The 14,757-nt window shown below is 36.9% G+C and overlaps 1 protein-coding gene across 2 annotated transcripts in view; it reads left to right on the plus strand.

Annotated features, from left to right (window-relative positions):
* Nucleotides 1–14,757, plus strand: part of ep300b (E1A binding protein p300 b) — a 117,454-nt gene that overhangs the window by 63,177 nt on the left and 39,520 nt on the right. For both annotated transcript variants that reach the window (XM_039765503.1, XM_039765504.1), the window contains exons 3-10: nt 304–477; nt 1,714–1,981; nt 3,714–3,827; nt 3,945–4,196; nt 6,453–6,555; nt 7,028–7,165; nt 7,468–7,585; nt 7,862–8,027. In XM_039765503.1, the coding sequence (XP_039621437.1) occupies nt 304–477; nt 1,714–1,981; nt 3,714–3,827; nt 3,945–4,196; nt 6,453–6,555; nt 7,028–7,165; nt 7,468–7,585; nt 7,862–8,027 (1,333 nt within the window). The remainder of the gene's footprint in view (nt 1–303; nt 478–1,713; nt 1,982–3,713; nt 3,828–3,944; nt 4,197–6,452; nt 6,556–7,027; nt 7,166–7,467; nt 7,586–7,861; nt 8,028–14,757) is intronic.

A 14,757-nucleotide genomic window follows, 5' to 3' on the forward strand; every position in this document is an offset into this window, starting at 1 on the left:
ATTCACTGAATGAAGACGACTTCACCTATCTGCACAGCTAATTTGTTTTTTTCTTTATTATTGTAAACCTGGTCCATCCTTAACAGTTCAAGTTTATGTTCATATGGTGTATTTGGGAGTAAGTAAAATTTTAAAATACGCCATCTTAACAAGTGTTGTATTAAAAAGAAAATCTCACAAGTGCATAGTATCACTCATAAAATATTATCCCATTTCCTTTGTAGGTATTTTTAATGAATACAAGTGTTTGGAGTAGTACATCATATTGATATCTTAAATACATTTCTTAAATATTTCTCCCAGATGAACATGATGGGCACACCAAACCCTTATCCTCCCTATGGTCAGAATTCTACACCACAGATGGGTGCGGGAGCTCTTGGTCCCCAAATGCAGAACAAGCCAGGGCTTCCCAACAACTTAGCCCAGTTCACCATGGATAAGAAGCCTGCTGCTGGAGCGGCTATGCCTAACATGGTGAGTACAGAAAGCACTTTCACGTTTTCTACTATGTCTTTATTGTTAGTAATTAAAAGTAGGTAATATTTGTATTTGTCTTCAGCTGCAATTCCATGGCATGTTTTAACATAAGATGTTTGTTTTCTCAGTGCTTGACTATTGCCAGAGAAGAGTTATTGCATTAATGTCTTAAATCAGGTAGTGAATTGATATGGGTGCATTGAATCCTTTCATTGTTCACTTTCATTTGAGCAACTTGGGGTGCTGTGTGGGTTTTCATATTTTAATAATAATGCATTATTTTTCAATTATGCAGTATATTTGAATTATTAAGCATAAGTAAACATATATTATAAATCAATGTTTTGATGGTTTAAACTGAATACATTTAATAAGGAGACACTCAATAGGTATTGAATATACTCATAAGTATGCACATTATTAGTGAAGTCTCTGGTAGTATAAAAAAAAAAAATGGACTCCTGGTAATGCAGATTTTTGATGATTGTAAATGTTAATGGACCCCCTCAGTACTCATGAATAGCTTAAAATATGGCTTATTTTTGGCTAGATGGCTGCACTCTGCAGTATACTCCAGTACAGGAAAATGTCCATATTTAAATGGTATTGGGTAAGGTTCTGCTGTGTCGATGCTGATACCAAGAAGACCCCTGCAACAGAAGGAGAGTAAAAGTAGACAGTGTTACATAAATTATGTCAAAGGCTCTAAAATGAAATAAAGCACATTTGCAAAAAAAAAAGTGTGTTCGTGTTTAGATTGACATTGCAAAGGGAATACATATTTGGATCACTTTTGCTCATTCACTATCAGTTTTAAGTGTCTGTTAAGCATGGTAGTGTTTCTGATTATAGTTAAAGGAAACAAAGTTCCATAAAATTTGTTTGATGTGCTTTACATTGAAGTGTATCATATTTGTGAGACAGATCATAAGATTTATATTTAGAAACATTTTACTTTAGTATTTACTTGTAAAGTCCTTTAATATTTCCTAATATGTGTTGCATTTGGGGTCTCTTGTGGCTTTTAGAAGGTGAGATTTTATGTTCTCCACTGTTTAAAGTGCTCATTTACCATAGACTGTGATCTTGCTGTACACCAGTGTAGATGGGGTTCTTCTAAGTGTTAATGGCTCCTGATTTAATTCTCCTTTATATTTTTAATGGATCTATTTTAGCTTAGTGTTTTTTTTTTTTATATCAATGATCATTTTTTTTCTATTCTGTTTCTTCTAGGCCACACAGCAACCCTCCCAGGTTCCACAAGGTGGCCTTGGTGCCACACCTCCTGGCGCTCCAAGCATGGGATCAGCACCTCCAACTGCTGATCCAGAAAAGCGCAAACTTATCCAGCAGCAGCTTGTATTGCTTCTGCATGCTCACAAGTGTCAGAGGCGAGAACAAGCCAATGGTGAGGTGCGGCAGTGCAACCTGCCCCACTGTCGGACAATGAAGAATGTGCTGAATCACATGACCCACTGCCAGGCTGGAAAGTCCTGTCAAGGTAAAGACTGAAATGTGGAGGAAACATGGCTTCTATTTTAGAAATATCAGAAGTACAGGTCTGCTAGGTGGTGCTGAGTGAAGTGTTCTGTGATTGGGGGGGAGAATCTTTCGCCGTGTGTGTAATCTGCTGCTGGAGTATGTGAATTTCCCCTTGGAATTAATAAAGTATCTATCCATCCATCAATTCTTCTGTATACTACAAAATCCCATCTGTAGCATGTGCTAATATGATCTGATAGGATCATAGTATCAATGCTTATGATTTAGATCACAGTTCTTTTTTTTTTTTATAGAACAGTATGTGAGTCACTGTACATTCACATACAAACTTCTCATCTCCGATATAAGGGTGGTGCCATACAATTTGTACAAATGATCAGTCACCAACAGTTACTGTACCCAATGCTCTATCTGAAAATTAACACCTAAACAGTGGATATGTTCTGCAGTTAACATGTTTGTTTAATTATTTGTTATTTAAATACTTCCAACTTAAGATGCATTTGAAACATAAGCTTTCTTGGTTAGAAATTGAAAAACAGAGTCAAGGAGAAAACATTAAAAGGTTTAAAGATGCTATAGTACTATGCACATGTCAAAATCATTAATTATTATTATGCCAGTGTATTCATGTGCAAATAAACAATTACTTCCTTGATAACTAGCCTAAAAATACAGTGCCCTTACCCTCAAATGTTTGGGACAAAGATGAATTTTTCTTCATATTACCCCCTCTGCTCCACAGTTGTGATGAAATTAAAGTGAACATTACAGACTTTCATTTAAGGGTATTTGCATACATTTTGATCTTGCTGTGTTGAAATTACAATTCTCTTTCTGCATGGTTCCCCACCCCTATTTCAATTGTGAATTTCTATCCCTTGTGCCATAAATTTGTCAGGTACATAGTTAAAGCATTGGCAAAGCAAGTTAAGATATGAATCCTTATTTCCATCACCAACCTAATGCCTATCTAAATATATAAATGTTAGGTATAGTTTAATGCAAAATTTCTCAATTATTTTATAAAAAAAAATGTAGTTAAGCCACGAAAAAAGCATGTATGCACACTTTGGAAAAGATAATGTAAAGAAACTGCATTGGTAGAGTAGCGTTCGGAAGTCCATAATTATTTGTTTTTTAACCCTTAGATTTTTTAATAGTAAAATCTTCCTAATATGCTGCTTTTCACTGAAATTACATTTTTTCCTGATCTCTTATAAGTGAGCTATATTCGCCTTTGTCCAGAACACATTGCATTCGGAAATCATTGTTGAGAGCAGCCCAATTTGTTTGGTAATGTTCATGCCTCCATGCTAGTAGTGGGGGATGGGTGGTGGTGGTGGTGGTGGCGGCTATGTATACAGGCTTAAACATTACTGTCCCTTTAAAAAAAAAAAAAGCTTTTATTTGTCAGCTCCTTCTTGGTCCCCTGTTGAATTCATTGCACCACCTGTTGGTGGTTGGTGGTATGCAAATACAAAACTTCACTTTTCTTTTACTTTTGGTTTTGGTAATGGGTGATACTTGTGTTGAATTAGTTATTTAATATAAAATGAGGAAATATATGGTTTTGTTTTTATTTTTTCTCATTCCTTTTCCATAAAAGTAAATCTCCATTAAGTTCACAAGCAAAATATTTGAAAACAAAACATTGTTTTTTTTAAAGAATGTGCATTTTATCTTAGTTGTATGTCTTGTATGTTGAGCACGTGTTCATTCTTTTGCAGTTGCACACTGTGCATCTTCTCGTCAGATCATCTCACACTGGAAGAACTGTACACGGCATGACTGCCCAGTCTGCCTACCCCTTAAGAATGCTGGAGACAAAAGGAATCAGCAAAGTAAGTGTGATTGATTTTTTTTGGCAGAGAATCATTCATTTCACTGAAGGGAAACCAAAAGCACATTTTTTGTTTTTTTCATAACTGATTTTTTTTTGTTTTATTTTGTGGGAGCAGCTCTTCTGAACACAGCCTCTATAGGCCTGGGAAATTCCCTGAGCAATGTTGGGGGTCAGCAGAGTACAGCCAATTTGAACCAGGCTAGCCAGATTGACCCAAGCTCCATTGAGCGTGCCTATGCTGCCCTGGGCCTGACGTACCAGGGCACCCAGATGCAACCCCAACCACCTCCACAGCCTCAGGTGTCTACTCAGCAGCCCAGTCAGAGCCTTCCTGGTCAGCCTGCCCTAAGGCCCATCAATGCCATGGGTAAGATGAGATTTGTTGGGAAGTAAAACAAATGGAAATTGTCTGTTCTGCTTAAATGAAAGCAATCATGTTTTGACTCATTTTAAAACTAGGTGAAATGAAAGTTTATTTTATAAGCAATATGTGAAATGTTACCTTTTGTATACTTATGAAGACCAATGGATTCATCAGTTAATATGTCTTTGGTTTTTTTAAGTGAAGTAATTTTCCTGAATCGACAACAAATAAGGTTTTATTCATATTTCCTATTTTGGAATCTTGTTTTGAAAAGGCATACTGATTTAGTGCCTGTTGGTAAACGGAGTCCTGCTTTTTGTAAATGCAATAATACTATATGTGATGATAAATGGCCTCTTTTGAGTTCAAAATACACACATTTCACAAAAGGAGTGGTCTTTATGCTGGCCAGTTCAGACTAAAATATATAGTCCTTAATAGGGATGTACATTATGACTACTTTGATAATATTTATAAGAGTAAGTTAACATGTTCCGTTAATCACATAGTATCACTGCAGTTAAAGTTGGTGCATGTTTTTATCATTCTGATAAAATTAATATATAGAAGTAATGCCTTGGAATATTCAATGCAAATCAGTCAAGCTTTACTGAATGTGAAAAAGGATTTAATCTTGATATAAAGGTTGTGTGTATTTCTCACTTATACACAGATATAGGTAAAAAACTAACAGTTAACCACCAATTTTAGATCACAGACCTTTATTTAAGCAAACCAGCATATCCATGGCAAAAGTTCTGCTGTCTGATGACTTCCAGCAGTGCAATATACCCTTTCAGAGATCAGAATGCATAAGAACAAATAAAATGCAACAGCAAGTAACTTGGGTTTGGCAGTCAGTCTGCATGTTTTCTCCTCCTCAAAAGTATATCTTCGTCTGGAGGAATACAGGACACTATTTTGAAAAGTCCCAGCTTATCCTGATCTGTGAGTGCATCTGCACTATAATCTTTTAATATATAAAAATCTGGTTCTGGCGTATAATCACCTGTGTTGTTGTGGTCAGCGAGGTGATAGAAGTTCTTTGCAGGTTATTCATTTAAGCATATTTTGCCTACAGACTATCTGAATAGTTATTTCCGTATTCATCTACTCAACGGTTATATATTTATTAAGGCCATGTTCACAATACAAGACTGAAGCAACTCTCATCCGATTTGTTTACCTTAATGTGACAAAAATTTGATATTTGCAGGACCGTGTGGACACAAATCTGCTCTTTTCAGATCATATTTGAGCCACTGTCATACGTGGTCCCAGATTGGACTCATATCTGATTTGTGGCTGTGTGACATGAATTTGAATTGTCAGATCGGAATTCATATGTTTTTTTTTTTCCCCACTGTATGCATTGGGCTGAGTGCTGTTGTCATCGGCCAACATTGGCAGTGTGGCAAAACAACAGTGGAGAAGCATTATAGCTGTGACATGTCACGGTCTTTACTTTTATGGGTTCTTTCTCTTCTTACACATGTTGCAGCACTGCTAACAGTAGCTGCAAAAACTAGCCATCTAACTTTTTTCACCTTCTCGAACTAATCATTTACAGCTGTTGAATTGTTTGCCGTCCTCCAGAGCAAAATGTGATGCATACACTACCTAATAGCACTCATCTGTTTTTGTCAGTTTTAATACTACGAGTCTTCTCTCAAATATGACATTTTTCGTTGCTGGTGATGCTGATGACTTGTGCATAAACGATCAATGTGCGCTTGCGTTCTGTTTTTAAGGACAGATGTGTTCACATTACAGTTAGACACAGGTCACTTGTACTTAATGAATGTGATCCGTCAAGAGGCAAATCCGATCTGAGCTCAAACTCGGAATTGAGCAGTGAGGCTTGTAATGTGAAAACAGCCTTCTCCATCCTTGCACATCCCAAATGTTCTTGCACATATATCAAATGTAACCATATGTGACACTCAAATTAACAAATAAAAATAAACATTTCATTAAAAGCAATTCTATCTATTGTCCAATTTATATATATTGTGTGTTTGCAAAAGAACATATTTTACTCGCATATTCTGAAGAAAAGAATACTAGTGCCAAATTTGTGGCACAAAAAATTGCTGTACACAGTCGTTATAGTAGTAGTAGTAGTACACACAAATACATTTGCTTTAATTTGAAAGTTTTGCCCTGTATTCATTGTTTGGAATTTTGTGTTTTTTTTTTTTTTTTTTCTTTTTTTTTCCTTTTAGTTGTTAATATAGGTTTATTTTTTTCCCTCTTTAGGAAATCCAATGGGTGTAAATGGAGGAATTGGTGTCCAGGCTCCCACCCAACAGCAAAACATGATAGCTGAATCAATGTTACATTCGGCAATGAACTCTCAAAAGTATGCACCATTTGTTTTCTTAGTGAATACTGACTTAAAAATTTGGTTAAAACTAACATCTGGTGTGAGTTTTTAACTTCTTCAACCAGATGTCTTGTCTCCAGCCAGCTCTTGATCATTCCCCTCTAGCCTTCATTCTGAGGAACTGGCTGTTCTCCCTGGGAATCTCTGTACAGGAGTTTCGAGGTTCAATGGCACTTTGTTTTTAATAATGGAAGATAAATTAATATCATCCTAGTTTGCAAAGTCAGATGTATTTAAAAGAGGTTTTGTTTCTGGTATTCATGTCAGATGTTTAATTGACACCTTCTCATATATTCATTTTCCTTCTGATTTTGGACATGCAGAGTGATTTGATGTGGTTTGATTGTTTGTTCTTTGTGAAAAAATCGTAACATTTTGGTAAAGAAAGCTTTTGCTACAGATTACCTCCACACTGTAAGTCTTCCATTTCTTGTGTTTCTCTTTTAAGCCCTTTAATGAATGACGGTGCGAATGTAGGGAACCTAACGTCTATGCCGACAGCTGCACCCCCCTCAAGCACAGGTATTCGAAAATCCTGGCATGAAGATATCACTCAAGATTTACGCAACCACTTGGTCCACAAGCTGTAAGTCTGTGATTACACCGAGGGGTGTTTTTTGTTTAATTTTTTTTTATGGTTTCTTTTGTAGTTTTGGTTTAAAAAGATTATAACATGATTTTTATTTATTTGAAATATTAATTTTGCATTTACATGAATTTTATGTATTTTAAATATTTTGCATTTACGTTGATTGTACTTGATTTGACTGTCAAGTTTTTAGGCATCTTATGTGATTTAATCCTTAATGTTACATAAAAAATACTTTTCTATTTAGTGTGAGAAAGAGAGAGAGAGATGCTTAGTAGTTGTTTGTATTTTATGTTCAGTGTACAGGCAATCTTTCCAACCCCAGACCCTGCTGCTCTGAAAGACAGACGAATGGATAACCTTGTGGCCTATGCTCGCAAAGTAGAGGGAGATATGTATGAATCTGCAAACAGCAGGGTAAGTCTTTGAGCGAAAACGGAGTATGTTGATGAAACTTCTATAGTCTTAAAACAAATCTTCCAAAATTATTTCTGTTAAAGTTTATCAGAGCAATCTTGCAGCAGAGCAAAGAGATAATCACCCCATCATCACTAATTAAAATGTCTCCTTAATCCAAGAATAGCAATATCTTTTCAAATGTAGTCATTTTTAATCACCCTGTTTTCACTCCTATCCACCCCATTCTTATTTTATACAACTGACTTGTGGTTTTTCCCTTTTTTCTATACATAGGCTGAATATTATCATTTACTAGCTGAGAAAATTTATAAAATTCAGAAAGAACTTGAGGAGAAACGACGGACCAGACTTCAGAAGCAAGGCATGATGCCCAGTCAGCCAGGTCTGCCTCCACCACCAATGTCTCAGGTCCCACCACAAGCACCTGGCATGCCTCCCAGTAAGTCTGGCCACATTTAACATTGTGACTTTTTGCATTAGATAGAAGTTATTTTTAAGCATACATTTTAAATGATTTTAATTCACCTGATGATCTTGTAACTGGTAGTGAAATTGTACAGTCCCCAAAGGTAAATAGTAACTAAGATCTTAAACTGTAGTTAATGTCTTTCAGTAAATTTGAATGTCTTAATGCTATGGTCTATCAAATAACCTGAGTTTAACAGAAGTGTGTTCCTTTACGTGAAGTGCTACTGTACTTGAGGAAGTACATGTTGTATTGCTGCCAGAACTGCATGTAAACATAAAGCGAACAGTCAAACTTAAGGAGGGAGTAAAGCAGGAATATTAACTTCTTATATTAACGCATAGTAATAAACTGGGGAAAAGGCGAGTCTGAGGAATTGTATGTATGGAGAGGAACAGTAGATGTATACACTCACTAGCCACTTGATTAGGTACACCTGTTCAACTACCTGTTAATACAAATATCTAATCAACCAATTACATAGCAGCAAATCAATGTATTTCAGCCTGTAGACATTGTCAAGAAAGTCTGCTGAAGTTCAAACTGAGCATCAGAATGGGGATGAAAGGCAGTTTAAGTAACTTTGAATGTGGCATGGTTGTTGGTGCCAGACAGGTTGATCTGAGTATATTCATGCACAGCCATCACTGAGATAAACAGAGAATGGTCCGAGAAAGGGAAAGTATCCAATGAGTGGCAGTTCTCTGGGCAAAAATGCCTTGTTGATGCCAGAAGTCAGAAGAGAATGGCCAGACTGGTTCGAGCTGATAAAGACAGTAACTCAAATAACCACTCGTTATATCCAAGATATGTAGAAGAGCATCTCTGAACGAACAACACTTTGAACCTTGAAGCAGATGGGCTACCGCAGCAGGAGACCACACCATGTGCCAATCCTGTCAGCTAAGAACAGGCAACTCAGGCTACAATTCATACAGACTTAACAAAATTGTACAATAGATGTTGCAAAAACGTTGCCAGGTCTGATGAACCTCGATTTCTGATGTGACATTTGGATGATAAGGTCAGAATTTGGTGTCTACAACATGAAAGCATAGATCCATCCTGCCTTGTATCATCGATTTCAGGCTGGTGGTGGTATAATAGTGTGGGGGATTTTTTCTTGGCACGCTTTGGACCCCTTATTACCTGTTGGCCATCTTTTCAATGCCACAGCTTACCTGAGTATTGTTGCTGACGATGTCCAAACCTTTGTGACTGCAGTGTACCAATTTTTTGATACTTTGAGCAGGTTAATGCACCATGTTACACAACTTGGATTATCTCAAACTGGGTTTTAGATTATGGTAATGTGTTCACTGTGCACAAATGACCCCTACAGACACCAGAACTCAATCCAATAGAGTACCTTTGGGGTGAGGTGGAGATCCACATCATGGATATGCAGCTGACAGATCTGCAGCAACTACATGATGCTATCATGTCAATATGGACCAAAATCCCTGAGGAATTTTTCTAGTACCTTGTTGAATTAATGCCATGAAGAATTACAGCAATTATGAAGAGAAAAGGGGGTCCAACCCAGTACAAGCAAGGTGTACCTGATAAAGTGGGCAGTGAATGTATGTTGACCAGTTGAATTTGATGTGGATCAAATGAGAGGCACATCTTGGATGGAAGTGAAAAGAGCAGGTCCTTTTAACGAGTTAAGACCTTTTCATTTTGTGCTTTCGTTAAATTTAGTGCTGCTTGTTTGAGTGTGAATAGTGAGTGAGCTTATGTTTAGTACAGGAGCTAAGCTAACATTTTTAATTGCAAAAAAATAAAGTAGCTGTTGCTGCTTAGTAAATAGGTTTAAGAGCCAAGTGTGTTGATTTAATGTATAAACTTAGTAAGCATGTTAAAATTACATCTTTTCGATAAACATGAATATTATTAGATTTGTGGCTTTTTAATTATATTAAGCATTCTGTTTTATTTTTTTGGCAAATGTATTACGGGTACATAAATTATTTACTATGTATTAAGTGTATGTAATAGTTTAAAAATGGGTCCTTCATGACTGGTTATGCCACAGCTTAGTTTCTGTTTATTTAAGGATAAAACCTATCAGTGGAATTGGTCAATTCTAGTGGCATGAAATTGGCAATGGCTCTAAAAAAACCTGTTTGGATCATTTCTTAATATTTCAGTATAATTTTCTCTTGTGGAGATTTGCCTGTGGAGATTTTTATGGAAGCATGCTGTAAATGGCAAAATGTCCTTTAAGCCCCTCCCACTATATAAGCCCATTTGAATTTGTGAAGGTTAATACATTTATAATATGTTAGTAACTGTTACTATGATCATCCCACCATTCTTAAATGTTGAATTTCCAAAAATACTGTGCAAGGTTTATTGACATCCATACTAATTCAAATTTCAATTTATGTGATGAATATTGTGCTACAAAAAGAGAGAAAAGAACATTTTAAACAGTGTGTGATTGGGAACAAGGAAAAACGATGGAGAAAATAGAAGTGTTTGAATAGTGCCTTACTGTTTTTTTTCAGTTTCTGTTTAGACACTATTATTTTCACAAAAGCAACTAATTTGACTTTGTTCAATTCCAATCCTGTATGTCTTTGAGATGTGAACTAATTTGACTTTGTTCAATTCCAATCCTGTATGTCTTTGAGATGTGTTGGGGAAATCGATTGGGTAGTTATATAAAACATGAAATCTGCTGCATGTATTTTGATTTTGTGACATACTTATTATACATGTGACATTCCTAATTTCACATATATTCAAGCCAAGTTAACTGTAATGGGATTTCAAGTTTCTCTTATCAACATTCTGGTACTTTTCATGAAGTAATTTCAATTTTTTTGTCAGTGGGCTTTTATTTGCACGTGAGAAACTTGAAACAACTAGTTTTTGTTCTGTTGTAATAAGTTTCATTCATGATCGTTTAAAAGACTAATCATTACGTAGAATATCTTCATGTTTTAAACAGTGTGTGTTTCCTTTTTAAGCAGACAACAACAAAATCATTTATTTATGTAGCACATTTTCATTCAAACAGTGCAGCTCAAAGTGCTTTGCAAGATTAAATAAAAAGTAAGTTAATATAAAACCCAAACAAGATTAGGCAATAGTATTATATAGTATGTAGGACTATAGAAAACGCCACCAGTTAGGCTGGAGAAATAAACAAAATCTGCAGGGGTTCCAAGGTCAAAGACTGCTCAGCCCTCACCTAATATAGAAGTTCTAAATCAATCCACATGGTTTATCGCATTCACATGGAAGACAGAGAACATGCAGCTTCCAAGCTGGAGGAATGTACCCAGCATCATTTGACCACTGATGCGTCATTACGATTGCAATCACCAGGGTATTATCCTAGTTAGCAAATACAGGCAGTGTGCTAACAGTACAACCACAACCCACCTGTCATTGTTTATCAAAATATCCAAGTTTTAGAAAACAAGTTCTTTGTTTTTTTTTTTTTTATTTGTTTTTCTAATACTGAGGGGTACTTGAAACATTAGTATTTTTCAAGTCAGTTGTTTCTTTACAATCATGGTCTATATGTATTTGCTGTGTAAAATTGTGTTCTCAAATTTAAGTGTTTTCTATACATTTTCAAAAAATGTCAAAAGTCCCAGCGTTTTATACTGTAATCTGTGAGGCACAGACTTCTCTGCAAAATAAAGGCATAAACACTTGCAAAATACATCCACTTTTCATGCCAAGAATGTTGTCATGCATTGGCCCACATCTTGAGATTATACACACCTTGTAAAATGGCTTATGGATGTTATTTTCAATCAAAAAGCACTAATATTATAAGATTTGGACATTTGAAAGCAGACCAGATTTGCTTATCTTTCTCAGCAACCTTTCACCTCCCCCAGGGCTTGACAGACAAATTCACAGTAAATTGTTCTTGACACATGCTTGGCGTTGTGTTGATTTACTTCTGTATTTATGTAAGAACTCCTTTTAGTAAGGCTGCTTAAATCGCACAAGCAAAAGAAAATGTACTACAGGCAAAATTCCGTTACAACAAACTCGTTGTAACAAAAATTTAGTTGTAATGAGATTCTGTATTTGTTACTATAGTGCTTTCTTCAACTTGTGTCCAGGCGTTTGCAATCATTTCAATAGCTTCTTTTGCGTTAATTTTAATCTCCTCCTGCCTACAAGTTATGCTGACGAGAATTTTTCTCCGCATTTCCTTGCCTTAATACACTTTAAGGGTTTGAATGATGCCCAAATCCAATGGCTGAAGCACTGCCATGCATTTGGGTGGGAGGGATTCATCGTGATCATTATCTAAATCTGGAAGCATGTTGTGTGCAGCACAGTTATCAATCAGTTGCCAAATCATCCTTCTTCATATTGTGAGGTTTCTGAACACTTTTGGGATCCCCTCCCACTCCCCACCCAATGGGAACGACATGCAGAAGTGCGTCCTGAAGCGCAATTGCAGCGTCTGTGGAAGATTGTTTGTCCATTGCTGGAGCAAGGCAATAGCAGGCTCACAGAGGTGCAGTGAAGCGCCACAGAAGCAAATCATAAAAGATTGGGGTCACGCTATGTGTCCCTGTCTTGCACCCCAAAACACGAGGCTTAGTCTCAGTACTTTAGCAAAATCAGGTTTATTCAGCTTGAAACAGGAACGGCACAGTTATTTATTGTAGCGTGATCTGCCACTCTGCTATACACAGCAGTCAGGCTGGGTCGTGGCCAGGTCAGTGACCAAGTAATCCTGTTATCTGCATTTACAATGTACCTACCTGCTCCTATCCTAACCTTGCATCACCCATTGAGATCTTTTCTGTTTACTTTGGCGGAGAGACACAGTATAGCTTTGAGCCTGCTGTTGCCCCATACAGACACGGACAACGCACTTCGGGACGCTCTTCGGCATGTTGTCTAGTTGACGGAGGTCTCAAGAGAGTTTACAAACCTCACATTTTCTTGAATGAATTCCGCATTAATAGGAATGTTTCTTGAACAAGCTTCACTGAACCACATAAAAACGGCTTTTTCGACGTCTTCAAATGCAGCAGTTCACATACGTTTGCAACCTGAGATTTTTCTTCTTTTTTTTTTCTTTCATGAAAATTGACAATGTCAATGGTGAAATTCTGAATTCACTCACAACGCCGCCTTTCTTTTTGCCGCAATCGAGAGCTGCAAAAAATTAGTTTTTTTTTTCTTTCTAATATGAACTGTTATCGTTTTGTGTATGTCGTTTCTATAGGAGAGTGACAATGAGTTAAATTTCAATGGATGTGTTTCAAATGTTGACGAGTAATAAGCAAAAGGTATCGCTGAAAACCACCAAGAACACGAAAAAAAAAAAACAGTACAAAGAAAGTTTGAAGAAAGAAAAAAATTTGTGTTTCTGTTTGGGGATCATTGTGCACAACTGAGCTGTGGCCACAGAACTAACTGCTCTGTGGATGATTCATTCAGGCATTTCAAGGTCTTTTGTGCATTTTGTTGTAATGAAAGTATCTGCTGAATATACTTCGTAGTAACGAGATTTCTATAGACTCGTGTCATATTGGGGAAACTGTTGGGACCATAAAAATACTTCATTGTAATGAAAATTTTGTTGTAAAGATATACATTGTAACAGAATTTTACCTGTATATTCTTACCTCTTGAAAAATAGTACCAGAAGTATGCGGTAACATGATTTCCTGATCCATTTTGTTGACACAAGCATGTGTTGGAAACATGGAAGTCATGTTTTCCTTTGCTGAAACCTGTGCCACTTCAACCAAGTACTCCTTCCTCAATGGTGTTTAGGCTTTTATTTTCCAGGACACTGCATGCCACATAGGTTACATTGTAAAATGTTGGAATCTATACTAATAAAAGGCAAAGCCCTCACTGACTTACTGACTCATCACTAATTCTCCAACTTCCCGTGTAGGTAGAAGGCTGAAATTTGGCAGGCTCATTCCTTACAGCTTACTTACAAAAGTTAGGCATGTTTCATTCTGAAATTCTACACGTAACGGTCATAACTGGAACCTACTTATGTACATATATATACGACCATAGCCTGCAGCTCGGTCGCCGTGTGAGGCGGAGTTGCGTCCCTCATTGTCTGTCACGCCGTAATTAAGTGCCTGCCCATATAAGGCCGTCCATCGGCAGCAATCCAATAGACACGCTGCCTCTAAATATTCACGGGTGAAGGACTGTGCTTATGCAAACAAAGATGAGATAGGGATAGACTAGTGTTTGGCACAAATTCAGCGAAAGTGCGAGAGTAACTTTTAAGTGCCGGGTCTTAGCTAACATTAAATAAAGCTGTGGACATGGCAAGATCGCACGAGATGGCACAAGCACAGCTGAGAACCTTTGATGCATGTACTCCGAACGGCTCACGTGAACTGACTGTGAACGCAGTACGCAGGGAACAAGGAAGAGCTCCAAAGAGTGCTGAACAAAAAACGCATTACATAATTGAGAAGGCAGCAAAAGAATATGAAGCGAGTGATGCATACAAGCATATTCATAAGTGCAGCTACTGCGGAAACAAAGCACGTGTAAACCTTAAGTTTAAATTAAGTTCATAGACAGGCTGTTGCTGGCGTTTGTCATGCCTACGACGAATACGATATTCGCGAGATACGAGTTTAATGAGAAGACGCAGGGTATAAACGAGACTTTTCATCACTTTGTAACAAAGTTAAAATTGCTGTAACGGAGTTAAAATTGCTGGTGAAGG

The sequence above is a fragment of the Polypterus senegalus genome, chromosome 10 (genome assembly GCF_016835505.1).
Source record: "Polypterus senegalus isolate Bchr_013 chromosome 10, ASM1683550v1, whole genome shotgun sequence".
Lineage (NCBI taxonomy): Eukaryota > Metazoa > Chordata > Cladistia > Polypteriformes > Polypteridae > Polypterus > Polypterus senegalus.